The sequence below is a fragment of the Elephas maximus genome, chromosome 23, assembly GCF_024166365.1.
Source record: "Elephas maximus indicus isolate mEleMax1 chromosome 23, mEleMax1 primary haplotype, whole genome shotgun sequence".
Taxonomy (NCBI): domain Eukaryota; kingdom Metazoa; phylum Chordata; class Mammalia; order Proboscidea; family Elephantidae; genus Elephas; species Elephas maximus.
The window spans coordinates 79,621,429-79,647,785 of record NC_064841.1 but is presented as its reverse complement, the minus strand read 5'-3'; the positions used below and the strand labels follow the sequence as shown (position 1 = coordinate 79,647,785).

Sequence of the window (26,357 nt, the reverse complement as noted above, 5' to 3'; positions counted from 1 at the left end):
CGCGTTACATTGGTAAATCAACATTAATGAAAACTGAACTAGAATATGCTCCCAAAAAAGGTTAATACATAATTTAGAAATTTAGGGAGTATACACAAGTGGGTCTAGTTGAATATCTTGAGATCGATTCTATTAGGTGAATCTCATTTCCTGAGCTTGTTGGGAGATGTATTTACTTTTTCATGTCACTAAAAGCCCTCTCACTTCACTAAAGCAACCATCTTCTGAAAAATGCTTATACAATTATCTAACCCAGGAGGCGTACAAGTTCTAGGTTAAGGGCTGATTTATTCCATCGGTCAGGAAGCTTACTGTCAAAGCACAAGCTCTCCATCTGTTTTTTTTTTTAGCTGATTACTTTTATTCACATATATAATAAACTGCAAGAAAAATATTTATTGTTAAACAGATATTTTAAAATATTCAACATAGCATTTTAAAGTTTTTACTGTTTAGATATTTGAATTTTATAAAGATTTTATAAAACCATACTTCAATCAGAAGAGTTCTTATAGATAGTCTAGATATCTGCTTTATCGTAACAATGTCACGTTACTTCATACAGCTTAGGCTCTTCTGTAAAATGGGTGCAATGTCACACATTGAAGGTGGTGCAGCGGGTTAAACAGTATTCCCCAAAAGTTCATGTCTACTTGGAAACTCAGAATATGACCTTTATTTGGAAATGGGGTCCTTCCAGAGGTAATCAGAATGAGGTCACACTGGCCTCACGCAGACCCTACACCAATGACTAGTGTTCCTACAGGGAAAGACAGCATTACAGAGACACACAGAGGAGAAAACGTGAGCACCACCAACTGCTGGGACCACTAGAAGCTAAGAGGGGCACAGGATGGTTTCTCCCTCGGAGCCCCCCAGGAAGAACAAACCCTGCCAACACCTTGATTTCAACTTCTGGCCTCCTGAAATGAGAGACAGTGAATTTCTGTTGTTTTAAGCTACCCAGTTTATGGTAGTTTGTTACGGCAGCACTAGGAACACACACAGGTAGTTTTAAACTGCATGCTGGTGTAGCACTAGGAACACACACAGGTAGTTTTAAACTGCATGCTGGTGTTATAATTACAAATCCTCACCAAGACCTCCAAAGGTGAGTTATTCTCTAAATTATGTTTTCATCTACTGATGTAAATAACTTAAAAAAAATTATTATAAAATACCAAATAACTTTTAATTTTATAATTTATCTTACTGAAACCCTAAATAATGTCTTTTTAAAAAATTCTAAAATGATAGCTTTTTGCTTTTTAAATACTTCTGATACAATTTAGAGGAAGCCTTTTACACGTATCATTTACTATTTTCTTGAAATGATTTTGCTGATCAAAGTACGTGTTGAAGCAATTTATGCAAAGCTACTATTTTCTTGAAATCTTTTTTCTTGTAAAGTGACTCATTTTTTAAAACACCTGATACAAATTCTAAATACATTTATTTTTACGGCAGACAATAAATTAAGGCCTCATTTACATGAAAACACATCACTTGCATGAATTTCCGCGTGGTACAGAAGAAAAACATACCCCGATTTGAATCACGGCACTGCAACTTACAAGCTATGTGATTTGGGATGCTAATATCAAGCTTTCTTGAGCCTCAGTTTTATTATTTTTAAAACGGGGATGGTATCACAGGACTGATCTAAGATTGAAAGATATTAACGTAAAGTACAGTAGTTTACAATAGCAGATGCGCAACAACGCCCAATTTTAATTCTCTTCCCTTTTGACTTGTTTCTGGTCTTGCTTAGAGGTCCCAATTTTAAATAATCCATTAGACATAATACTATTATCTGGCGAAGTAGAACCCAAACCAGAATATATCTGGGTACTATTTAGGGCCCTCCCAAAACTAAACTTTATGTTTTCCAAAAGCTTAGAGGAGATCCGGTTGTTTCCAAAGATACTTAAAATGACTTTCGAATGGTAACATTAAATACTTAAGAGCTATAAAAAGTCCCCTTAAGCACTGAAGTGCTACAAGTTTAGATTGTGTTTGTTACAGTGTTCAGAGAAAGAAGCCTACTTCGAAGGCCAGAAATAAAAAGAGGACATGGAATGAGGTGCATCACCATTAACTTCTAAACGTACAGGATACAAGACGCAGTCTCAGCGGTACTCAAAGCACCCAGGTTTGAATTAGTCTTTAACAAAGCTTTAATATCACCATCAACGAATGTAAAGTCTAAGTTAAAACTACAATTAGCAATATTACGTGCTTTTTTCCATTTGCTGCTTTTTCAAAGATAATTGGGATAGAAAAGTATACTCTGGCTTAATGCGACCACAAATTTTGGTAACTCATCTAATACTAGCTTCCAAAGGGTATTATACCATTTAACACACCTGAATAATACTAGTGATAGTTGTGAATAACTACGCGTATTTATATTCACAAAAGCTCTTTGATCATTACCTGTGTTGCAGAGTTTACATGATAAATAATGCAATGAGGGAAAACAAGCATTACTGTAAGTATTCAAGCTGAAAAGCTATTTGTACAGTAAGGGTGGCATAAGGCCCTTTGGCCTGGTACCCACATTTCAAAGTGTTTTTTTGTTATCTAGAGGATCTCTTGGGACCTTTCAGCCCAGGTAGTATTTATTGCGACTTTAGCAGTCAATTGCAGTTCTACAGACACAGTTCACTGAACTCTTTCTCACTAAAACTCTTAAGATTTTTTTTTCTTCTTCTCCCTCACAGACTACTAAGTTTATTAAGAAAGATTTTTACTAACTGTTTTATTAAAATAACAAATACTCTTATATTGTTATTTATAACGTTTCACTTCATTTCTTAATAATTTAAGGGCCATCATTCAAAACAAATTTGTCTTGAAAGAAGGACAACCAGGATGCTCCTTACTAGCAAGGACGGCAAGACTTACATCTCACACACTCTGGACATGTTATCAGGAGGGATCAGTCACTGGAAAAGGACATCATGCTTCCTAAGCAGAGGGTCAGGGAAAAAGAGGAAGACCCTCAAAGAGATGGGTTGACACAGTGGCTACAACAATGGGCTCAAAGCATAACAACGATTGTGAGGATAGCATGGGACCGGGCAGTGTTTTGTTCTGCTGTACACGGGGTCACTATGAGTCGGAACCAACTTGACAGCACCTAGCAACGAAACAACATTCAGCTTGTCACACAAGAGTTAGGAAACTTACCTTTTTGCAGAATTGCTGTTAAATGTTCTCCTAAGAGCTGTTTTTCCACACAAGCAATTAGTGGTTTCCTATACAGGGCAAAAAGAATAAGCGTCAGAAACAAAACAATTTACTCTTTGCAAACTGAGTAACATAAATGGGTCAACAGCTTCGCAGAAAAGGACAGCAGCAGAAAGGCAATCATGTCTTGGAATAAAAGTAGATTGCCTCAGGCTTTGTTGGTAGCAGGCATGTAGGCTCTATTTTATTTTTTCAATGAGTTTTGCCCTCCATGTTACGGCATTACTATCACCTGCTGACAGCTACCTGAATAGCAGATATAAACTCCAGAGAAGATTCTAGAGCCCCTAAAACGCATGCTGAACACCTGAATTTGGTGTCAGTAGTGATTATTATGTCAACCTCTAAAGTACAATTGTTATCACTAAAATGCAGCACCCACATGACCTCAAGGCTTGAAAAGACTTTGAACATTTTCTGTTATAAACAGCTCTCCTTAACCTTAGAATTCAGGCCTTTGGTCTCTAACCTTATCCCTAAGTAGTACATTGTCTAGTTTGGCCTGTTTTTCCATTTCACACATATAAAGAGAATAATACTATATAAAAATATTGTTAACGGGAAAATTTAGCAGACACTCAAATATCTGTTAATTTCTTACAAGAAAGAAAATCTAAGAATGGTTATTTAAGGCCTATAGGTATTTTCATAAAAGTTACCCATGTGAACAAAATCAACAAAGGCTTTATCCTTGCTTGACCTACTGGCAACATCTGCTGATCTATCATTCCCTGGGCTTTCCTGACTCCATTCTCTCCTGTATTTCTTCTTGCGCCTCGGTGGCTATCTGCTCTCTGTCTCTCTTGTGGGCTCTTCTTCTACTCCTCAGCCAAGTGTAAGCATCCCCCATATACGTAATCCCTGAGCTACCTTGTGTGGCTTCAGCTCAACCTGCACTTATCTGGACATTTTGGAGTTCATAAAGGCTCATCAAATTCAATATGCCTAAAAGCAATTTCATCTTTTCTCTCATGTCCTCTCAATTCTGTATTCTCAGACTGTCATAATCCTGTTCCTTTCTTTCATCCTGTCTGTCCCCTTCTCTCGCCAAACCAATGAGTCAACAAATTCTGCACATTCTATCATTTTAATCTCTTTTCTTCTATGCCTCTGCTCTTACTACCTGAGAGAATATCCCATGCCAAAACACAGATACTCACAACATTTCTCCCTTTTTCTTTTCCCTAGCTACTTATCAACCCCAGCTTTAGAGGGGGGAAAAAAGAACTAGATGAAAAGTAAAAATAGTATGATTGAGAGGCTCAACTAGATGTCCAATAAGTTCAAAATAAGTATCTCCCAATAATCCATTAATATAAGTACAACTCCTTTTGTCTAATAACCCCCAGATTCTAGCCTGAATTACTTTCTTTGAACAAAAAAATCACAACACAGCACTTAGTAAAAATGTCCCTTATAATAGCTGAACAATGACAAATAATATAAGCAGCATATGCTACAGCAAAAATACTTCTAGATAATACTGAATTAATCTACTAAAATGCTATTTATTTCAGTAACTAGCTAGGAAAAGGTTTAACCTATGGTGAAACTGCAAAAACTAAGTAAATAGCACTTACTGTGTACTGTGGTCTAAATACGTAATTACTCGGTCTCCTTCTTCTTCTAAACGTTTGCTTACATGGTTAAGATACTCTGGAACCTTTTAAACAGAACAATCACTTTAGTAAGAAAGATTCTTGAATACCAAGGAACTCAAATATTAGGTTTCGCTTATAAATTACATAATCCCTGAAACCCTTGTGGCACAGTGGTTAAGAGCTATGGCTGCTAGCCAAAAGGCTGGCAGTTTGAATCCATCGGGCGGGCGCTCCTTGGAAACCCTATGGGGCAGTTCTACTCTGTCCTATAGGGTTGCTATAAGCAGGAATCGACTCGACAGCAACGAGTTTGGTTTTTTTGGTTTGGCTCCCCATCCCAGAATACATGTACAAGCCAAATATTAACACAGATTAACCTGGGGGGGGGGTGGGTAGCGTATAAAATGGAAAGTTATGTGTGTGTAAGGGGGAACACACAGTAGAAAGCTTCCTTAAACTTAATTCGAGATTAAAATTAACACAAAGGTAGCATTTTATTCTTATGCCCTGTTCACAATGACCTGGGTTAGTACCACAATATTCTTCCTCCATCAATGAAGGTCCACAGGAAAATGAGCAATCAGCACTTGGGTTGGAGGGTACAGAAGCTTAATTAATGGCAATTCGTCTCCCACGCAACAGACGGGATTAGCAAGAAAACATAACCAACAGGCTGGCTCTTCATTTGAGGACACCAAGCCATGTGGCCTCTGGAGATCTCATAATACATTTCACATTTCCATTGGCAAAAGGTCTCCCTACAGTCCCATGACAACACGGGAAATCTGCTACAGCATTTTCTGATCTGGATGGCTGGAGCCATGCCAAGCACCTGACATAAAACTTCCTCCCCAAAATTAGGATTAAGAACTAACGGCTGGGGTCCAGCCTATGATTAACAAGTGACACACATGGGTGACAAGTCCACAGGGGCTAACTTAGAAGGACTATGTTCTAATACCTGAGAAACTGGCCATTAAAAATTTTTTTTGTTCATATCACTTGTTATTTAGGTAATTTTTTTTCAATGCTTTTCACAGATGAAATTATTTGATACGTTCAATTTATCTATTTAGGACTTATCTCCTATCCTCTTGCTTGAACGTGAGTTCCTTTACATACTTCAGAAACTATCTTAATGTTTTTTTATTTGGAAGGACGGAGGGCAATAAAATAGTTTTTAAGTTAAAGAAAAGAAATTAAATTCTTACTACTGTAACATTTCAGTAGACTGTAGCCCTCAGAAGGTTTTCAATAAAACGTTTGCAGGTATGTGAAAAGACAAACATTCTGAAACTGACAACTAGATGCATACCCACAGAAAAGAGAATTCAGAAACAACGCAGTCTCACCTCTCTTTCTTGCATTAATCTTTGGCCTTCTGCAGCATATAAACAATTAGTTTCTTCCAAAAATTTCAGTTCAAATGAATCTTTATATACCTAAGAAATGAGCAGTTACTTACTAATTACAAAAAATAAACTTATCTTTTAATGTGCTAACGTATCCCAATACTTGAGGGATCCCACTCAGCACCACTGTGGTTCCTTGTATCAACGAGCTGTCCGGAACTATCATTCAATGGCTAATACCTTACAGGCAGATTCAGGCGAAGAGCGAGGCAGCCCCACTGTCTATGTGCCCTTGCTTTTCTGTCAAAGTGCTGCTTCAGTCACCTGCACGTTTTTCTATGGAGCGCTGGGTCTATGTCTGTAGTAGCTCTTTATGTACTAAAGAATTCAGACCTTTATCTTTTATCTGTGTGGTCTTTGTTTAGTTATTTTTTTCCACGAGGATATCTGTATTTTTATGTAGCTTTATTTATCAATCTTTTCTTTTGAGGCTGTTGGTTTAGTGTTAGAGTTGTTCTCTCATTGGATTAAAAAGAAAAAATCTCCCATGTTTTCAAGAAATACTTACATGATTTCATTTTTATACTTAAATCTTTGATACATCTATTTATTTTGGCGTAGGTAATTAGGGAGGGATTCAAGTTTTTTTTCCTTATAAACTACAGGAAAATATTATTGGTGTATTTAGAATAGTAAGATACTTACCTGAAGGTCAGACAGCATACTCAGTAGACTTCGCAATAAGCTTCTGTCCACAGCTTCACCATTTCTCTCTCGTTCAATTAGTAGAAGAATACCATCAATAGTTTTACTCTGAACCATTTTATCACTAATGATATGGTTTCTAAACAGTTCTAATCCCATATCCCTGTACGAACAGTAGAAAAAAAAAAAAGAAACTATATTTTTTTATTGTGCTTTAAGTGAAAATTTACAGAGCAAATTGGTTTCTCATTGAACAATTAATACATAAATTGTTTTGTGGCAGTGGTTGCCAACCCCACGATGCGTCCACACTCTCCCCTTCTTCACCCTGGGTTCCCATTTCCGTTCGTCCAACAAAACTATATTTTAGTTTCACACTTCTAAAAGTTTTAGGTGAAGCTCCAGCTATATTATTATCAAAAAAAACTTGGTTTGCTAATTTTCTCTAAATCCAGGTGACAAGTTTTTTTTTCCTGCCCAGTCTAGTATGCCTCGTGTTTCTTCCCCAAAACAAGGCTGTGCTATTTTATGCAGTGGGTCAGGCAAACTGTTATAAAAAAAGTAAACCTATATTGTAAAAATCTGCTTGTCTTTAGTGCATGGTACACACCATTGTTCACGGGTGAGTGATTACAGATGCTGAAGGATTTTGGAAATCACTATCCCTACTCCTGTTCTACCACCCTTTAATAGCCTCTCGGTGTTCTTTTCCTTTCCAGTCTGTCATCCTTCTACTGGTGCTCTCTCATCCAGCAAATTTTCTATTTTCTCCAGATCACTTGGTACCCTCCTATATTTGGTCCTTTCCACTGAAAAATATAATCTGAAATGTGACTTTAAGAGTTTATCATACTTCAAGTCATTACAAAAAAAAAAAAGCACACACACACCAAAACTTGAAGCTTTTTTTTTTTTTTTTTAATTTAAAAAGGTAATTCAGCTGTCTGTAAAACCTATTTGATAATGTCACTCAACGCTGTGCTTAAAAACTTCTGCACGTCTCCGAATTGGCTAACCATATTAAACGGGAGGGGAGGTAGATAAAAAAATACATATGCCCCGGGCCCTATCCAGATAGGCTGAATTGGCATTTTAGGGGCATGGTGGAGTGCAGAGGGAGCAGTAGTGGCTGACAGATAGTTAGGCTGTGTATAGGGTTCTTGGGAGTTACACCTATAGTTAAGACTCAAAAGGTAGATTTCCAGCCACTTATCCCATATACTGTTCATTGTAATCTTAATAAGCATTTTTATGTTCCCTGAACATGCCACATATCACGAGCTTTCATTATATATTTCAAATATAATCCCTAAATCACAAGGTACAGGCAGTAAACTATAGCAGTTAAATGTGCAAGCTCTGGAGACAGACTGCTTGGGTTTCAAGCCTGGCTCTACTACTTGCTTGCTGTATGGCCTTGGTCAAGGAACTGAACCTCTCTGTGCCTCTCTTTCCTTGACTGTAAAATGGAAATGTTAATGTATTAATGTAAACATGTAAAGTGGGGATTAAATGTATTCATTTAGACTTGTAAAACATTTCAAAACAGTGCCAAGCATGTAATTGGTGCTAAATAAATGTTCATTATTTCTATTCCACTCCACTAAGAGGGTCAGTGATAGTTCAGGGATAGAATTCTTGCCTTCCACATGGGAGGCTAGGGTTCAATTCCCAGCCAGTGCATGCCGGTGCAGCCACCACCCGTCAGTGAAGGCCTGCTGTTGTTATGGCGCTAAGTAACTTTAAGTGGAGCTTCCAGACTAAAACAGGCCAGGAAGAAAGGCCCGCCAATCTACTTCTGAAAAACCAGCCAATGAAAACCCTATGAAACACAATGGTCGGAGCTGTTATGCACGGAGTTGCCATGAATTGGGGGCCAACTCGATGGCAGCTAACAACGACAACCCCATTAATATCTTCAGTTCACTGACCTCTGCAGTTTTTCCCAATAGCTCAGTCTCCCTGGCCTCACGTCCATCCGTACCTACAGATTACATCACGTGGTCCATCACTTTCACCACCTGCAGACCAATACCCTGAACTATTCTGTTCTCTTGTCCTGCCATAAACTACTAAACTTACCTGAGTAAGGCCTTTCGTTGTTATTTGGAACTGTGGAGTTGATTTCAACTCATAGCAACCCCACATGATAGAGCAGAACTGCCCCATCGGGTTTTCTTGGCTATAATCTTTATGAAAGCAGATTGCCAGGTCTTTCTCCCCCAGAGCTGCAGGGTGGGTTCCAACTGCCAACCTTATGCAGCCGAGCGCATAACCATTTGTGCCACGAGGGCTCTTAACCAGTCACCTGCCTCTCTCCTTCTACGTTCAGGATACTGCTACAATCATGCTGACGATGGTTCCAGGCTCTGCAGGACTCTCGCTGCTGCAGGGTGATCCTACACGTGCCTGGTCTGCACTTCTTCCCGTTGCCCTCACGCCCATTTCAAGATTCACCTCTTCCTCACAGTTCCCTACCTACCACTTCCTCCTTCACACACGAACAAGAAAGAACTCATCATGTGTCAATGGCCTTAGCTTCCTGCTAGCTCTCCCCTGCTTCTTCCACCTGTGATGTGGACTGCCTCCTCTTCTCTCAGCTCATCAAAAACCTCCCTCCATCAATCATCCCCTGGCATGGGTGTCCTCCACCTCTCCTTCTCCAGGAGGCCTTTCCTCCTCCGAACTTAAACATGAGTTAAGTCTCTCACCTGCAACAAACAAACACAAAAACCCTATCTTAATTCCCTCTAACTTCCACTTCTGTTCGTCCTCTCATTCTATTCTAGCACCTTATTGAAAAGACTTTCACTAATGTGCTATTATTAATAACTTATTTCTATAATCAAAAGAACCCATCTGGATCATATCCTACCTGAAATCGCTTTCATCTGACGTGTGACCACTCCCTTCTTAAAACTCTTTCTTCCTTTTGCTTAATCACACTTTTCTGCCTTTTTCCTTCTTTTTCTAACAGTTACTTCTTCGTATTTCTATTTCTCATGGGCTTCCCTGTCTATCCTGTACACAGGAGGTTTAATCCTGCCCTCTTGTCTTTTCCCTCTTCATCATTATTTTTCAACGTTACTGTCGTTTAGAGCAAGGCAATTCATCATGTAGGTCTTTTCAGGTACTGTAGGACACTTAGCATCCCGGGCTCTTGATTCTAAATATAGTTGTTTCCCTTCAATCATCATGGCAATCAAAAAAAAAAAAAAAAAACAACCCCACTGGCTTCCCAATGCTCCTGTGGGCCATACTGCCAAGCTGAAAACCACCACTGTTCATACTCTTCTAGGGAACCCCTCTGTACCCAGGAATATGGCACCGCTGACTCCCACATCTAGCTCCTCTCTTGTCTAGGCCGCTCTTCTGGGTATCTCAAATTCAATGTATTATCTTCTTCCCCAAAATATACCCCACATCCTTGTATACATTCTCTATGAACATCACCACCACCCAACCAGGCGTCAAATTAAAAAATCTAGGCGTAAACCTAGACTCCCACTCCCTCAAATTTCACACTTATATACCAAGACACCTTATTTCTATCTAGTTATCTTCTAAATACCCTTTTCTACATATTTACTGAAAATGTCTCAGTTCTTTACCCAGACAACTGCACTAATTTTTAAATTGGGCTCTCTGCCAGCAGGCCCGCCTTGCTCTAATCTACCCCCACTACTGCCGTTAGAATGATCTTTCTAAAATATCTCCTCATGTCACTTTTAGCTTAGAGTCTTTCAGTGGCTACCCATCAACAGCCTCCAGGGCATCTCATCAGCTTAGTTCTTTCAGCCTTCCCACAGAGGCTGTGCTCTAGCCACACTGCAGTTCTTGTGTTTCCCACAGAGGCCGTGCTCTAGGTCACACGGCAGTTCTTGTGTTTCCCACAGAGACCGTGCTCTAGGTCACAGTGCAATTCTTGTGTTTCCCACAGAGGCCGTGCTCTAGGTCACACGGCAGTTCTTGTGTTTCCCACAGAGGCCGTGCTCTAGTCACACGGCAGTTCTTGTGTTTCCCACAGAGGCCGTGCTCTAGCCACACTGCAGTTCTTGTGTTTCCCACAGAGGCCGTGCTCTAGTCACACTGCAGTTTCTGTATGTCCCACAGAGACCGTGCTCTAGGTCACAGTGCAGTTCTTGTGTTTCCCACAGAGGCCGTGCTCTAGGTCACACCGCAGTTCTTGTGTTTCCCACAGAGGCTGTGCTCTAGTCACACCGCAGTTCTTATGTTTCCCACAGAGGCCGTGCTCTAGGTCACACTGCAGTTCTTCTGTTTCCCACAGAGGCCGTGCTCTAGGTCACACTGCAGTTCTTCTGTTTCCCACAGAGGCTGTGCTCTAGGTCACAGTGCAATTCTTGTGTTTCCCACAGAGGCTGTGCTCTAGGTCACAGTGCAATTCTTGTGTTTCCCACAGAGGCTGTGCTCTAGGTCACAGTGCAATTCTTGTGTTTCCCACAGAGGCTGTGCTCTAGGTCACAGTGCAATTCTTGTGTTTCCCACAGAGGCCGTGCTCTAGTCACACTGCAGTTTCTGTATGTCCCACAGAGACTGTGCTCTAGGTCACAGTGCAATTCTTGTGTTTTCCACAGAGACTGTGCTCTAGGTCACAGTGCAGTTCTTTTGTTTCCCACAGAGGCTGTGCTCTAGTCACACCGCAGTTCTTATGTTTCCCACAGAGGCCGTGCTGTAGTCACACTGTAGTTCTTATGTTTCCCACAGAGGCCGTGCTCTAGGTCACAGTGCAATTCTTGTGTTTTCCACAGAGACTGTGCTCTAGGTCACAGTGCAGTTCTTTTGTTTCCCACAGAGGCTGTGCTCTAGTCACACCGCAGTTCTTATGTTTCCCACAGAGGCCGTGCTGTAGTCACACTGTAGTTCTTGTGTTTCCCACAGAGGCCGTGCTCTAGGTCACACGGCAGTTCTTGTGTTTCCCACAGAGGCCGTGCTCTAGGTCACACTGTAGTTCTTTTGTTTCCCACAGAAAGACTGTGCTCTAGGTCACAGTGCAGTTCTTGTGTTTCCCACAGAGGCCGTGCTCTAGGTCACACGGCAGTTCTTGTGTTTCCCACAGAGGCCGTGCTCTAGTCACACTGTAGTTCTTTTGTTTCCCACAGAGGCCGTGCTCTAGTCACACTGTAGTTCTTGTGTTTCCCACAGAGGCCGTGCTCTAGGTCACACTGCAGTTCTTGTGTTTCCCACAGAGGCCGTGCTCTAGTCACACTGTAGTTCTTGTGTTTCCCACAGAGGCCGTGCTCTAGGTCACAGTGCAGTTCTTGTGTTTCCCACAGAGGCCGTGCTCTAGGTCACACGGCAGTTCTTGTGTTTCCCACAGAGGCCGTGCTCTAGTCACACTGTAGTTCTTTTGTTTCCCACAGAAAGACTGTGCTCTAGGTCACAGTGCAGTTCTTGTGTTTCCCACAGAGGCCGTGCTCTAGGTCACACGGCAGTTCTTGTGTTTCCCACAGAGGCCGTGCTCTAGTCACACTGTAGTTCTTTTGTTTCCCACAGAAAGACTGTGCTCTAGGTCACAGTGCAGTTCTTGTGTTTCCCACAGAGGCTGTGCTCTAGGTCACACTGTAGTTCTTGTGTTTCCCACAGAGGCCGTGCTCTAGTCACACTGCAGTTTCTGTATGTCCCACAGAGACCGTGCTCTAGGTCACACTGCAGTTCTTCTGTTTCCCACAGAGACCGTGCTCTAGTCACACTGCAGTTCTTCTGTTTCCCACAGAGACCGTGCTCTAGGTCACACTGTAGTTCTTATGTTTCCCACAGAGGCCGTGCTGTAGTCACACTGCAGTTCTTCTGTTTCCCACAGAGACCGTGCTGTAGTCACACTGCAGTTCTTCTGTTTCCCACAGAGGCCGTGCTCTAGTCACACCGCAGTTCTTATGTTTCCCAGAGAGGCCACGCTGTAGTCACACTGCAGTTCTTGTGTTTCCCACAGAGGCCGTGCTCTAGTCACACTGCAGTTCTTGTGTTTCCCACAGAGGCCGTGCTCTAGTCACACTGTAGTTCTTGTGTTTCCCACAGAGGCCGTGCTCTAGTCACACTGCAGTTCTTCTGTTTCCCACAGAGATCGTGCTCTAGGTCACACTGTAGTTCTTTTGTTTCCCACAGAGGCCATGCTCTAGTCACACTGTAGTTCTTGTATCTCCCACAGAGGCCACTATCTAGTCACACTGCAGTTCCTGTATCTCCCAGAGACCGTGCTCTGTAGTCACACTGCAGTTCTCGTATCTTCCACAGAGGCCGTGCTCTAGTCACAATGCAGTTCTTGTGTTTCCCACAGAGGCCGTGTTCTAATCACGTTTTTTCAGTGTCCTCTAGTTACTGGGTCTAGAGAGGGCAAAACTTAAAACTCATTTTCTAAATTCTCATTTTTGTTCCTTGTAAAGATATCCATTTGGATATAGCTTAAATAAGCATGCTGTAAGAAAAACTGGATCAGTGAGTCTTTGAGAGCTGAAAGGGTTTATTGAGCGAGAAGATTGTTCTCAAAGAGGGAGAACCTCAAAACGAACATGGCAAGGGGGAAAAAACTGGTCACGGTTCAGCTTGATTCCTTCTTCCTCTTCCAGTTCTCACCTCTGTCTCAGAGGCTGAGTTAAGGACTTCTTCACTGTGCATTTCTCATGCACCTTAATCCTAATTCTTACTACACTATACTGTCATTTCAGCTTTTCTGTCTCTTATAGATTAGAGGCAGTATAACCTATTTATGCTACAAACGTCGTTTACAGTTTATAAGACATAGTTATAAACTATGCTTATAGATAAAGGGCTGAGATTTTTACAGCCAGACAGCCCAAGAAGCAATTTTAGCTCCGTCACTTGTCAGCTGTGTCGTCTAGAGCAAGTTATTTAGCCTCTCTGTGCCTCAGTTTCTTCATCTATAAAATAGGGACTATAAGGGTCCTCCCCTATAGAGCTGTTCTAAGGATTAAGTAATTAAGTAGATGTTAAAACACTTAGAACAGTGGTTTCACGAGCAGCCGGCAAGCTTTCACAGAGTAGAGTACATCAGTTCCTCAGTCCTTCAACAGCAGAAGCGAGCAGTGTGACATCGGCTGCAGGTTTCCTGAAGTCTGTTGTTATTGATGGTGCAATCACTAGTTAAAGAAACGCAGACTCAGAACACTTCTGCTTCATAGTTGGGGACCCCTCAGGAGCCCCTCTACCCCAATGCCTTAGCTATGAACCTAAAGGTGAACTGGAGAGAGTAAAAGAACTTGCTTTTTCCCGGCCCTCCTGCCTGCCCCTGGCACCGACCCTTCACCCCTTACTGGCTGGCTGGAAACATCAGCGCTTCACGTCTAAGGGATTTATCTTGGACCCAAACATTTCAAATAAAAGATAGAAACAAATGGCTATATACATTTTTACCAAATGAATCAGCTGACAACACAGACCAGATTTACACTTGCAGTTGCGGTCGCTGACGCAGTACACCAGACTACAGACACTCACCATATGGAAGGGAGCATGGAGTTCTGAAGCACGTAAGTGCGATCCAGAAACAAGAAAATGCTTCTAATCATGATCTGCAAGTTAAAAGAAGACAACTTTATACCTATTTTTTAAAACAAATATTCAAGATTAGACCTTTTAACTATAACTATTCCAGTCATCTCAAACCTAATAGTCTCTGTCTCTGGATGGAAAGATGCCGCCCATCAAGGCCCTCATGTTTGATTTTTTTTTTTATTTCATTTTTGCCCTCGATGTTCAACGTTCATCTCTTTTATCCAGCGAATCTGACTATAAAGATTTTAAATTTGGTTATTTCCTGACTAATGTGGCAAATCTTATTAGACTGGTAGTGCTCTAAACTTAAAAAAAGTTTGTCATATTGTTGTTACATTGTTATGTTATGCTGTTAACATTGTTGTTACATTGTTGTAGTTTATTGTTAACATTGTTGTGTTGCATTGTTACATTAGCATTATCAGGAGATTCCTGGCCCCCCACATACTCTCGACTGTACTTTGCAAGGTTATCTTACTAAATAGTGAGGAATAAAGCTGTTCCCTTTACCTCACTATCACAGCACCCTGCAACCTTGTAATACTTCTATCACTGAACTTACTATACCCTATTGGATAGATTTGCTTATATACGTAAACAAAATCTTCCCAACAAGACATTCAATTACTGGATCACAGGAACTATTCATCTATTTTCAGCAGCTACCAAGGTCACATTCACTGTCGCCTTATTTCATTTACAAAAGAATTTAACCTACTTAGGAAAGCTATTAATACCTTTTCTCTCACTTAATTGCCAGATCACACCAAAACTTCATATACATAAAATCAAATTATAATCAATATGTCTACAAAGTCTAAGACTCTGGTAGCCTAGTTGCGAGAAAGTCCTGGAATTCAGGCTTGATTACCAGGTGTAACTGGGATTCAGGAAAAATTTAGAGACTCATTCTGGAGTTTATGGACGTTCTCGGGTAGAGACTGGGCTTCACTGTCACTGTATGTCAGCCCCTTGATTGGTCTGAGAGCCATGTTATTAGTCTGCCCTGTTCAGGAGCAAGCAGAGTTCACCTTCCCCACTCTTCTTGATTCTCTGCTGTTTAACTACACTGGGGTCCGACGACAGCATTTGATTCATAACAGAATCCTAAACAGAACTTCCATGTCTCAGCTCACATCTGGCCCAGAGCTGGGTGTGGGAAGATGAATGAGAATATGTTTTGATTAAAGTAAAAAAAAAAAAGATGAATTGAAAGAGGACAAAGACTTTCAGTTACTTAAATCGCCTTCCTGTCTAGCTAAACTAGAGGCTTAATATGACAAAAGAAGAAATATATAAATGAGAACAGAAAAAACATCAGTAAATTCAGGGAGTGATTGCACCACATGTAAAAACAGTATTAATGAAAAAGTCCATAAGCTTACCATTTGTCTGCAATGATCTTGCCAGCATGTGTTAATCTTTTTTAAAAATAAAACACTATCTAGTGAGTCTGTGCAGAACCTGCTAAGGAAAACTTTAAAAACATTGGTCATGTAATTATTGAAATTTTAATCCCTTAATTTCATCTCTCTTCTCCATAGAATACTAGACATCATTTAATAATCGGAATATTGAAAGACCAGAAACTCAAAAGCCATAAATGTGTTTTATTAGTTTCCACATCTCATTACTTTAATTGTAGTTAACCCTACCTGTACTCACCTTTCCTTCCCTCGACTGTAATTCTCTTTCACCTCTTATCACTCCCTTTCTGAACCCCCTTTCCAGTTTCCCTTTCTTCTCTCATTACTTCACTGCCAGATTACTTTCAGACCCCTGCCAGCTGAAACTAACAACCAGGTCACTAAGCTCTACGGATTTGGGTGGCTGGACTGGACTAAAGGCTCTACTCTGCAAAGAGCAGATAGTAAATGTAATTTCATATCTGAGTTCTTGAAGACTGTAAATAGCCAGCGGTTGTCTCAGTAATTAGTAAGCAGATTGACTATTAATAGCATAGGGAAGGCTGGCAGTAGGAAAAGGGTTGGCTACATAGAGAAAAATGGCTCAGGGTTATCCTGTAGCCCCAATGAAATGATGCTCTACAAAACCGAGACGAGATCTCATTCATACACCAAATTACGGACACTCTAAGCCTAATTCTTAGACTATTTATTTTAAGAAAGGCTCAAAATGTTAATATATTGGAAAAAGAAGCTAGAATATGGACTCCTGGGACAAATGAGCACAAGTTTATGAAAAGCAGAATAATCAATTTCTGTAAGCTTCTTTACAAAGTACTTTTCACATTCATTCTCATGTAATCTTCTCAACCTTTTTACAGAACAAAATACTAGTTTGTTGAAGTGGAAAGAGCATGGGATCCCCTAGGTTTAAATCCTGGCTCTACCACTTATCAGCTTCCCCAGGCCTTAGTTTACTCATGTATAACAGAGCCCCACTACACCTCCGAGCTGCTGTGACATTACATATAAAATTCTTGGTATATAAGAGAGGAGAAAAAAAAACACAGCAGAGTCAAGTTCCTGATGTGTACAAATCAGACTAGTGTTGGAGTCTTCAGCTGGCAAACAGAAGTCTAACAGAGTATGTGGATAATAAGAGGACGGGAACCAGACGGAAGGACTTTAGGAAGGGAACAAAAGAAATTAAGAGGATAGTTGAGGGAATAAAGGGCCTATCTGCAGCCTTATCCTGGTGGTGGAATGGTTATGTGCTTGGTTGTTAACCAAGAGGCTGGCGGTGTGAACCCATCCAGTGGCTCTGTGGGAGAAACACCCGGGGATCTGCTTCGGTAAAGATCACAGCCCAGAAAACATTAATGGGGTGGTTCTACTGTGTCACATGGGGCCGCTTTGAGTCAAAAATCGACTTGGTGACACTTAACATCATCATGTTCATACTAAGTGTAGATGACCGTAACTACCACTGTCCTGGCCAAAACGTTTGACTCTGTTTACTGTGGAGTCTTTGCTGAATTCTCAAGAGTCGCTGCCAATACGTTCCGACTAGGTCGTCAGTCACAGGGGAAGGCCTGAGAGTTCAGTGGTCAATAATTCTGGAAGAATTCTTTTATTAATTGTTCAAAACTGTAACGATTATATTAGGAACCTTATACAGTCTGGACAAAAAAAAAAAAAAGGGACAAAGCAAAACAAAAACCTGTCAGGAGATTTAGATGAGGCTATATCTAATGCTCAAGCCTGGAAGACATCACAACAGTAATTCAGAGGTTCCGACTCCAAGTGTTAAACAAGAGATATCCGCCACGTGATGAAAATCCTGCAAGTTTTAACTGGCTCTACACAGCTTTTTTTTTTTTTTTCCCTTCTTTTTAACATCATTTTATTTTGTTGTTGAGGATATACACAGCAAAATACACACCAATTCAACAGTTTCTACACGTACCAATTAGTCGCACTGTCTACATTTTTCCAGTTGTGTAACCATCCCCACCTTCCTTTTACAGAGCTTTCAGGACTGAGCTTCACTGGACCTGAACTGACACCAATCAACCTGATGTCAGTGTGCGACGGGGGTGCGACAACAGCCAGCACAGAGCTCTCTGGTGCATTGTTTTATGAGGATGGAAACACCCAACTGGAAGAGTTCATTAAATAAGAAGTACTTTTACCTGAATAGGTCTGAAAAATCAATACAGATCTGCAACTAAAAATTTCTGTTATTTCCTGTGAGCACTATGAAATAAGTTAATACCAAGCAGTCTGGTATTTACTAAGCTCTAGCCTTCTAAATATCCAAATCAGTTTTAGACCGTAAGGTATAATCTGCAACAGTGTTGCACATGAGTAATCCCAGGATGTAAGATACACCACCCGCCCGCCGTCTTCCAGACTCATCGAAAGCTTGTTACGGTTTATTCTTCAGACAGGTTTCCCAACAACCATGCTGGCTCTACTTTCAGAATGACTGCTCTTTTTCTAATTTCAGAGGAGGGCCAATCCTAGTTAAAGGATTTAAGCAGCCTAATAAGGTGTCAGGCAGGTCTTCAAGAAACAAAATATCTAAGGGTAAAATGCTTGTAATACACCATGGGCAAAACTACGCTTCCCGTGTGATTACAGTGACGTAAGAAACACGAGGGATTGAGAAAGAGAAAAAAGAAGAAAAAGAAAGAAGCCAAAAAGATGTTTATATTGGGGTAGGAAACGGTCAGGTAATATTTTCGACCCACATTTCCTAAAATCTGTTTTCCAGCTTTTATAATCCCAGTGAAAGTTGTGCAATATACGCTGGCTTCGGCAGTAGTGGGCAGACCTTGAGATAACAATTACATATCGCTCATTCCACATCATAAATTAATCACCAGTCACTCAACCTTTGATATTCTCTTACTTCTATCAGGAAACCCTGGTGGCATAGGGGTTAAGACCTATGACTGCTAACCAAAAGGTCGGCAGTTCGAGTCCACCAGCGACTCCTTGGAAACCGTATAGGGCAGTTCTACTCTGTCCTATAAGGTTGCTATGAGTTGGAATCAACTCAACAGCAGTGGTTTCTAACCTAAATCAGGTCTCTTTATTATCATCTTTAATAATAACATTTTCTAATGTTTACCAAAATTTACACGTATTTTTATGTGACTGTTTAATTACTGCCTTCCTCATCAATCTACAAAACCATGAGGGCAGAAGCTATACCTATTTTGCTCACCTACTTACCAGCTGTGTTGCCTTGGACCTTAGTTTCATCTAGAAAATGTGGCTAATAAATTTACCTGTAACTCAAAACGGGGACACTGGTGATTCAGTTGTAGAATTCTTGCTTCCCATGTGGGAGACCTGGATTCAATTCTGGGCCAGTGCACCTCATGTGAAGCTACCACCTGTTTGTCAGGGGGACTTGAGTGTTGCTATGAAGCTCAACTGTTTGCAGCGGAGCTTCCGGACTAAGACAAACTAAGAAGAAAAGCTCGGCAATCTGCTTCTGAAAAATTAGCCAAAGAAAACCCTGCAGACCAAAATGGTCCGATGAGTAACCAATCATGGGGACGGCACAGGACCAAGCGGCATTCCATCCCATTGTCCTGCCACGAGTCGGGGCCACTCAGCGTCAGCTAACAACAAAAACATAATACACTTATGATTAAGTAATTGGCGTCTTAGCATTTCCTCGGCTCAACACTGTACAGCTGAGTCAGAGAAGGGAAGAGTGAGCTCTGCTCGTTATTTCAAGGTTTAGATTCTCAAGATAGTCTGGTTTGGTATTTCAGAAAAACTCATGCAACTGAGTCCAGCTATACAGCATGGTTTCCGCCCTGTGACGACCGCTCCAGCAGTGGCTGCTTCTGGATGGGATGCGCGTGTGTAGGAGTCCCCTTTATATCTGGAATAGGCATAACATCAACAGCTGATCATGTATTCGGAAATGGGCAGACACACAGAATTTATCAAATAAATGAACAAGTGAAAGGATGTGGTAGCCTAAGGAGGTAACAGTTGATTACTCAATTTCCCATGAGCTCTTTTTCTACTTGGACACTCGATCTGTTCAATCTACAAAGTGCTTCCTGAAGCCTCCTTGAGTTCTTCGTCATTGGCTTCAACTTCAGGATACTATCAAAATAAAGTAGGTGGCATTCCCTGAGTCTTAGAAAGCAGAGTTACAAGACGTGCTGGAATATCTCCAAGGCAGAAGAAACCTAAAGAAGCTTAGCTTGTTTAGCATCCTCTGCCAAGTGAGAGAGAGGGTACCCGCAATAGCATGAACACTGCCAATTACAAGACTGGGTTAAGTTACAACCCTCTTCACCAGCAAAAATGGGCTCTTTTAGGGCAGGAAGTGTTATTCATCTTGTATCCCTAGCGCCCAGCACAAAGTCTGCTTCCTGAACAAACACATGAATGCAGCTTAAATGCTTTAGTCACCGTAATCTGTCGTTTCCCCAGTTTTTGAAGCCCATTATACTATCTTTATTTACCAGTTACAAACCAGTTGCCACCTTAAACTTTCACCAGGATTCTGTCCTCTGCCACCTTCTCTTCCTGCTCTACTCATTTTTCCTGGGCAATCTCATCCATGTCTACAACCATCTGATCCGTATCTTGAGTTCCAACTGCATAAAGACGTCTCTACCTTGACGTATCCTTGCCTACTTCATACCCAACTTGTCTAAAATCAAACTAATTTTCCTGTTCCCAATCCTTTTTCTTTCCTTAACTGGTTATTAATCGAACTGTCTGCCACAACTCTACTCTCTAATCCCCATCCTCTTTCCCCTAACACACCACCATCAATCCTCTCCCTCTCAACTCTCAACTTGCTTTTGAGCTTACCACCTTCTCTATCTCCCTTGCTATTGCCTTGGTTCCACCCTCCTCATGTCCTGGGGACACAATTATTAGAATTAAGTAGTTTCCTAATTGGTCTCACTGTCCAGTTAACTACTACCCATTGTAGCCCACACACCGTAATGCATAAAAAAAGGCAATATTACCTTTCTAGAAAACAAAACTGTGCCACTCTGCTGCCTAAATACCTCAGCTTATTCTGTCAGATAAAATCCCAACTTTTTAGTTCAACAAAGGCTCCTTCACAATTCTGAGACAAACTTTTTTAGTTTTCCCATGCTAGAGGTTCCCCATCAGCGGCAAACCTCCCTGCTCCCAACCCCTTACTGTTCCCTATCTCAGTATCATGATTTTGCACACACTTTCCCTTTGCCTGGAACGCCTTTGTCTCCTGTGGCACCTAGCCAACTCCTGATTCGACCCTGAAGACACAGTCAGACATCGGCTCTTTGGTGGAGTGCTCTCACTTATCCAGGCAGACCTGATTGCTCTTTACGTCGCAGCAGCTCTGAATCTTTTAAAACCCTACTATATTGTTTCAGAAATGTTTATATTTATGTTTCTGCCAACCCTACGAGCCTTTAAGCTCTAAAATGCCAGAATCTCATTTTTTCATATTTACTTTTCCCAGGTCCTAACGTTATACCTGGCCCTCCGTAGATACTTAAAAAATACATGCTGTCTTTAAAAAGTGCCATGATGTCTTTGGTCTTCCTACTTTATTTCATCAAATAAGGTTACTTTCCAAAAACACAAATCTAATTATATAGAATTCTTGCTTAAAAAGTCTGTAAGAACTCTGATGGTCACAGGATTTAAGTCCAACTCAACGGTATATGCAGAGATTAAAATTCAAACCTCAATTCAGCATTACAGACTCATATTCCATTAATCCTTACGCGTTACAGTCACATCAAACTATGCAAATGTTTTCATGAAAACCTCTTTCATATTTCAGTTTCTGATGCCCATAACATCCTCATTCACCCTTTTTATCTGGCTATATCATACTCATCCTTCAAGACGCAATTCAAATGTCACTTTCTCTGTGAATTTTACCCCAAATGCTTTATATATTATAGTTCCTGTCCCTTTAACATTTAACATTTCTGAGCTCAAGATGCCTCACGACTGAAATGCTTAGTATTGTGGTTGTAGTTAGCCGCCACTGAAGTGATTCCAACACGTGGCGGCCCCACGTGTGCAGAGCAGAATGGCTCCACAGGTTTTTCAAGGCTGTGATCTTTCTGAAACAGACTGCCAGGCCTTTCTCGGAAGGTGCCCCACGTGGGTTTGAACCACCAAGCTTTTGGCTAGCAGTCGAGCACTTAACAGTTTGTGCCACCCAAAAGTGTTTTTTTTTTTTTTTTTAATTTCTCCTCTTATTAAAATAAATTTTATGATCATGGTTTCTTCACAGCATCGAGGTCTCTTCCACCACAGAGCTGTGACCATGTGGAGGGGAGGAGCAATCACATCTGTCCCAACAGTTTTTTCTGTTTTCGAACACCAGTGCTAGCAGAGTAGACAGAAAATAAGCTTTTTTTTTTTTTTTTTAAAGAGTGCATTAATGAACAAATTAGTACAATCCACAGGGTAGGCTAAACTGGAAGGAGGATAATTTGAATAGGGAGTCAGAAAGTACATTCCTAGTTTTTAAGTAAACTGGAACGCGATTAGGATACAATAACACCAGTTCACTCTTACAAGCTCCTACATCTTAGAGCGAAGGCTTGGGAATCCGTTAACTTCCTATAAAAGTCAGACCACTTTTAAGATATGAACATCATGGCCATGGATTCCTGGAATTGTCACCTGGCTCCTTTGCGGGGGACTGTGGTGCTGCTTACTGAAATTATGAGTGGAAGCTGCTGTGTGCCTTCACAGTACGCCTGCTTGGACACACTTACTGCACACCTACCAGTTCCCCAAACCTTTGATCGTGGTCACTGCTGTCCTGAACAGCCTCATAATCTTTAGCACAGAGCTCTGCCAGAAGATGCTATGGAGGTGTACTTACTGATGCCAAGGCAAGAGAACTAGAATTGGCTTCAGGCATTCACTTGTGAGGAATACTGCAAATACTGTCCCCAACTGGGATGTCGCTCTCTAGACCACCTGGACTTCACTGCCATGCAAATAACTGAGAGCCTCAGTACTAGGAAATACGAACTGCTGTGACAGTTCTGGGGTTTCATGTCCATGAATTTTTAATGCTATGGTTTCTCAAAGCGAGAGAGATGGGTGGTGGTTGCTGTCGTGTGCCATAAAGTCAATTCTGATTCATAGCAACCCTACAAAAAAAACCAAAATAAATCTGTTGTCATCAAGTTGATTCTGACTCATAGCAGCGCTATAGGACAGATTAAAACTGCCCATAGTGTTTCCAAGGAGTGGCTAGTGGATTTGAACTGCCGACCTTTTGGTTAGCAGCCTGAGCTCTTAACCACTGCGCTACCAGGGCAGAGTAGAACTGCCCCACAGGGTTTCCAAAGAGTGGCTGGTGGATTTCAACTGCTGATCTTTTGGTTAGCAGCAGGGCTCTTACCACTATACCACCAGGGTTCCAGAGATGGGTAGGGTGGAGGGGATATGATTCCTGAGCTAGAATTTAGAAACGAGCAGGTTCCAACCACTTAATTTTACTCGTGAAGAAACTGAGGCCCAGAAAATTACAGTGACGAGTAGATTTTCTATAAATTATACAACCCACTTTATAATTCCTACACAGTGAGATGTGTGTGGCTTTATTAATGAGAGGAGGCTGGGGAACTAGAGTGAGGTCAGCTTGTATAGGATTTTGTATCAGATGCTAAAGAGCCCAGAATTTCCCTTACAGACATCTGAGTCATAGATGGTGGGACGGCAAAATTCTAAGATGACCCACAACATCCGCACCTTGTATAATCCACTCTCCATGAGTGTGGCATGACTGAACAGGATGGATTAATCACTCCCTTAATTAGGTTACGTTATATAAGACTGTCTTAGCAGACCAGAGAGGATACTCCTGCTGGCCCAGAAGAAAGCAAACAGCCACCCTGTGAGAGGGAGGAGCCACAAGGCAAGGACCTGAGGGAGGCTGAGAGTGACCCCCGTTTCTGGCCAGGAAAAAAGGGGGAACCCAGTCCTACAACCCCAAGGAACTGAATTCTACCAACGATCTAAATGTGCCTGGAGGGCGATCCTGAGCCTCAGATGAGACAACAGCCCTGCCAACATACTGATTTCAGCCTGTGACACCCTGAGCAAAGAACTCAGCTGGGGGTTCCGTGTTGTTTTAAGCCTCTAAGTTTGTGGTAATTTGTTACACATTATAGAAAACTAATACAGATCGTTTTTAATAGAATAAAGGACAGGAAAACTCAAACTTAAGATATATTTTAGACACTTCAACATGATCTAGTAAATGGACGTTGTTTCCCTTTAATTCAGACCAGCAAAGTAACTCAAATAGTAAAAATTTCATTAAAAAATCTATTATATCAAGTCACATGAAACAAATTTAAGTTTTTTATTCTTAAAATAAAAGGGAACTTTAAAAAGCTGTGCTTTAATATTAAGAACACTCATTAACTCTTTACCTATTAATGTTCAGTTTCAGAAGGTTTAGGTAATGAGGAGAAATTTCATCAGCCAAAAAAGGATATTCTCTAAACTGGAGGATCTGTGCTTGAACGTGGTCTTCACAAACCTGGCGTAACTGTCTGTAGAGTGTCGGGGAAACTTTGTGGGAACAGAGATTTTCAACAGCCTAAAAACAAAAGGAATAGAATCATTATTCAAATAACAAATCAGTTCTTAAAAAACTATCTATACATTAGTTATAATCCTAACAGAAAGGCAAACCCCCACCCCAACAGTACTTACATCATCTACAAATAAATGGTTTATTTTGTTCAAGTTTAGAGCAATTACGGGTGAACACCAGAATCCAGTAATAGTTTGGTTAAAAAGGTAGATAACGATAATTAAGACAGAAATGCAGTTTTGACGGCTTATCTACAATACTTACAACATCATGCAATGTACCTGTACAATTTTTAAGCATCTCAAAATATCCTTTTTTTTCTAATAGTTTCTAAGCCTGGCCACACAATCACAAGGGGGAACTTTAGAACGTATTTCAGTCCCATTGTCTTATTTCTGGGTATTCTGCTTTATTAAGTCTGAGTGTGGAGGCCAGGGGGACGAAGAGAGCTATGTGTGTATGATGATTATAATGTAACATCGGGATGAAAACGTCACTGCTCTAGAAGGAAGAGCGTCTCCCTCAATGCTCACGCTCCAAAGAGGCGGGGGAGCAATAGGAGCTCAATCCCTGCTCTCTGCACTGCACCCTCAACAGCTCAGTAACGACGAAGGAGAAAAAACTGAATGCCCAGACAACACAGCCAGGTTGTGGTGTTTCTTATTCTTGCTGTAGGCTAAATGTATAATTTACTTTAGCTTAGCTTTGTCTTAATAAACAAGCTGTTTAATATATTTTTTAAAACATTTTAATCCACACACAAAAAAACACAATGTTTGTATATTCTTAACGGTTATAAAATTTCCTTTCAAATCTCATGTACAAAACCAGGATCTCATTCAATCTAAATACTAAATACTGTAAACAGATGTGTGGTTTTGTACTAACTAGTTTTGAATCATTTAAAAAATGTGAGAAGGTACTAAATGAAAACACTTTAAATAAAGAGTCCGAGTTTAACTCAAATGTTATATTCCACTAGAAAAAAAATAATTTAAATTTTTATAAAGATATTCATTGTAGCAGTATTTACAATGGTAAGAAAAATGAAAAATAATCCAAATGATATTCGGGGAACTGCTACATATTATATCAACCTAAACTAAAAATGCCATGATTATTACCATGCAGAATACACGCAAGCATTTTTACAAACATCAGGAGAGAACATGAAATGATGACAACTAAAAAAATATTACTACCACGCAGAACACATGCAAGCATTTTTACAAAGATCAGGGGAGAACATGGATGATGACAACTAAAAAATACCCATTACCATGTAGAACACATGAAAGCATTTTTACAAACATCAGGAAAGAACACGGAATGATGACAACTAAAAAATTATAATCTTTTTGAGCAAGTTCATTATCAACATAACAACAGAACACGTAAGCTTTTCCCCTCCATTTTATCTTCTTACCACAGAAATAAGCGATTTCTATCTACATTTTATATTTATATCCTTCCATTCCTTTCTCTAATGCTTCAATCCCATCACTTTTTGTATTCATGTCTTTACAATCCAGTCAAAGATACGCCATCCTGTCCTCTCCTAAAAAATCCAGGATAACCTCAAAACAAAGCTATTTTTGCTCCAATAGCTAGCCATTAGTGAATCACACAAACGTTAACAATTGCAAATAAGTTCTTTACACGATATGTGAAGGTAATGTATTTTCTTCAACAAAAATTAGGATAAGCTAAATGGTACATGTTGAAAAAAAATCTTTATGAGGACAATTTTCTGAATACTTTAATTCATGGACCAAGAGTCTGTGTCTCAAAACAACCTTTTCCTGTTGTGATGTGGTGTCATTGTTTAATCTGATAACCAACTTTCTCCCATACGTTCTATGTGGCACATACTAACTGTATGAATCACAGA

At 40.6% G+C, this 26,357-nt stretch overlaps 1 protein-coding gene and 1 long non-coding RNA gene across 3 annotated transcripts in view; one reads left to right on the top strand and one right to left on the bottom strand.

The window, feature by feature from the left end:
- The window catches only part of CUL4A (cullin 4A), a 60,391-nt gene that overhangs the window by 25,020 nt on the left and 9,014 nt on the right, over nucleotides 1–26,357 (bottom strand). The window contains exons 3-9 of one of the 2 annotated variants that reach the window (XM_049867189.1): nucleotides 24,366–24,469; nucleotides 15,826–15,895; nucleotides 14,384–14,457; nucleotides 6,911–7,073; nucleotides 6,206–6,295; nucleotides 4,833–4,915; nucleotides 3,193–3,260 (exon numbers count right to left, since the gene is read on the bottom strand). In XM_049867189.1, the coding sequence (XP_049723146.1) occupies nucleotides 3,193–3,260; nucleotides 4,833–4,915; nucleotides 6,206–6,295; nucleotides 6,911–7,073; nucleotides 14,384–14,457; nucleotides 15,826–15,895; nucleotides 24,366–24,469 (652 nt within the window). Of the gene's footprint in view, nucleotides 1–3,192; nucleotides 3,261–4,832; nucleotides 4,916–6,205; nucleotides 6,296–6,910; nucleotides 7,074–14,022; nucleotides 14,458–15,825; nucleotides 15,896–24,365; nucleotides 24,470–26,357 lie in introns of those variants that run through there. The other variant, XM_049867188.1, reaches the window with a different exon arrangement.
- LOC126066279 (uncharacterized) lies at nucleotides 12,025–12,562 on the top strand. The gene is made up of 3 exons (XR_007515052.1): nucleotides 12,025–12,087; nucleotides 12,132–12,394; nucleotides 12,485–12,562. It is a non-coding gene; the product is annotated as an uncharacterized LOC126066279 (long non-coding RNA).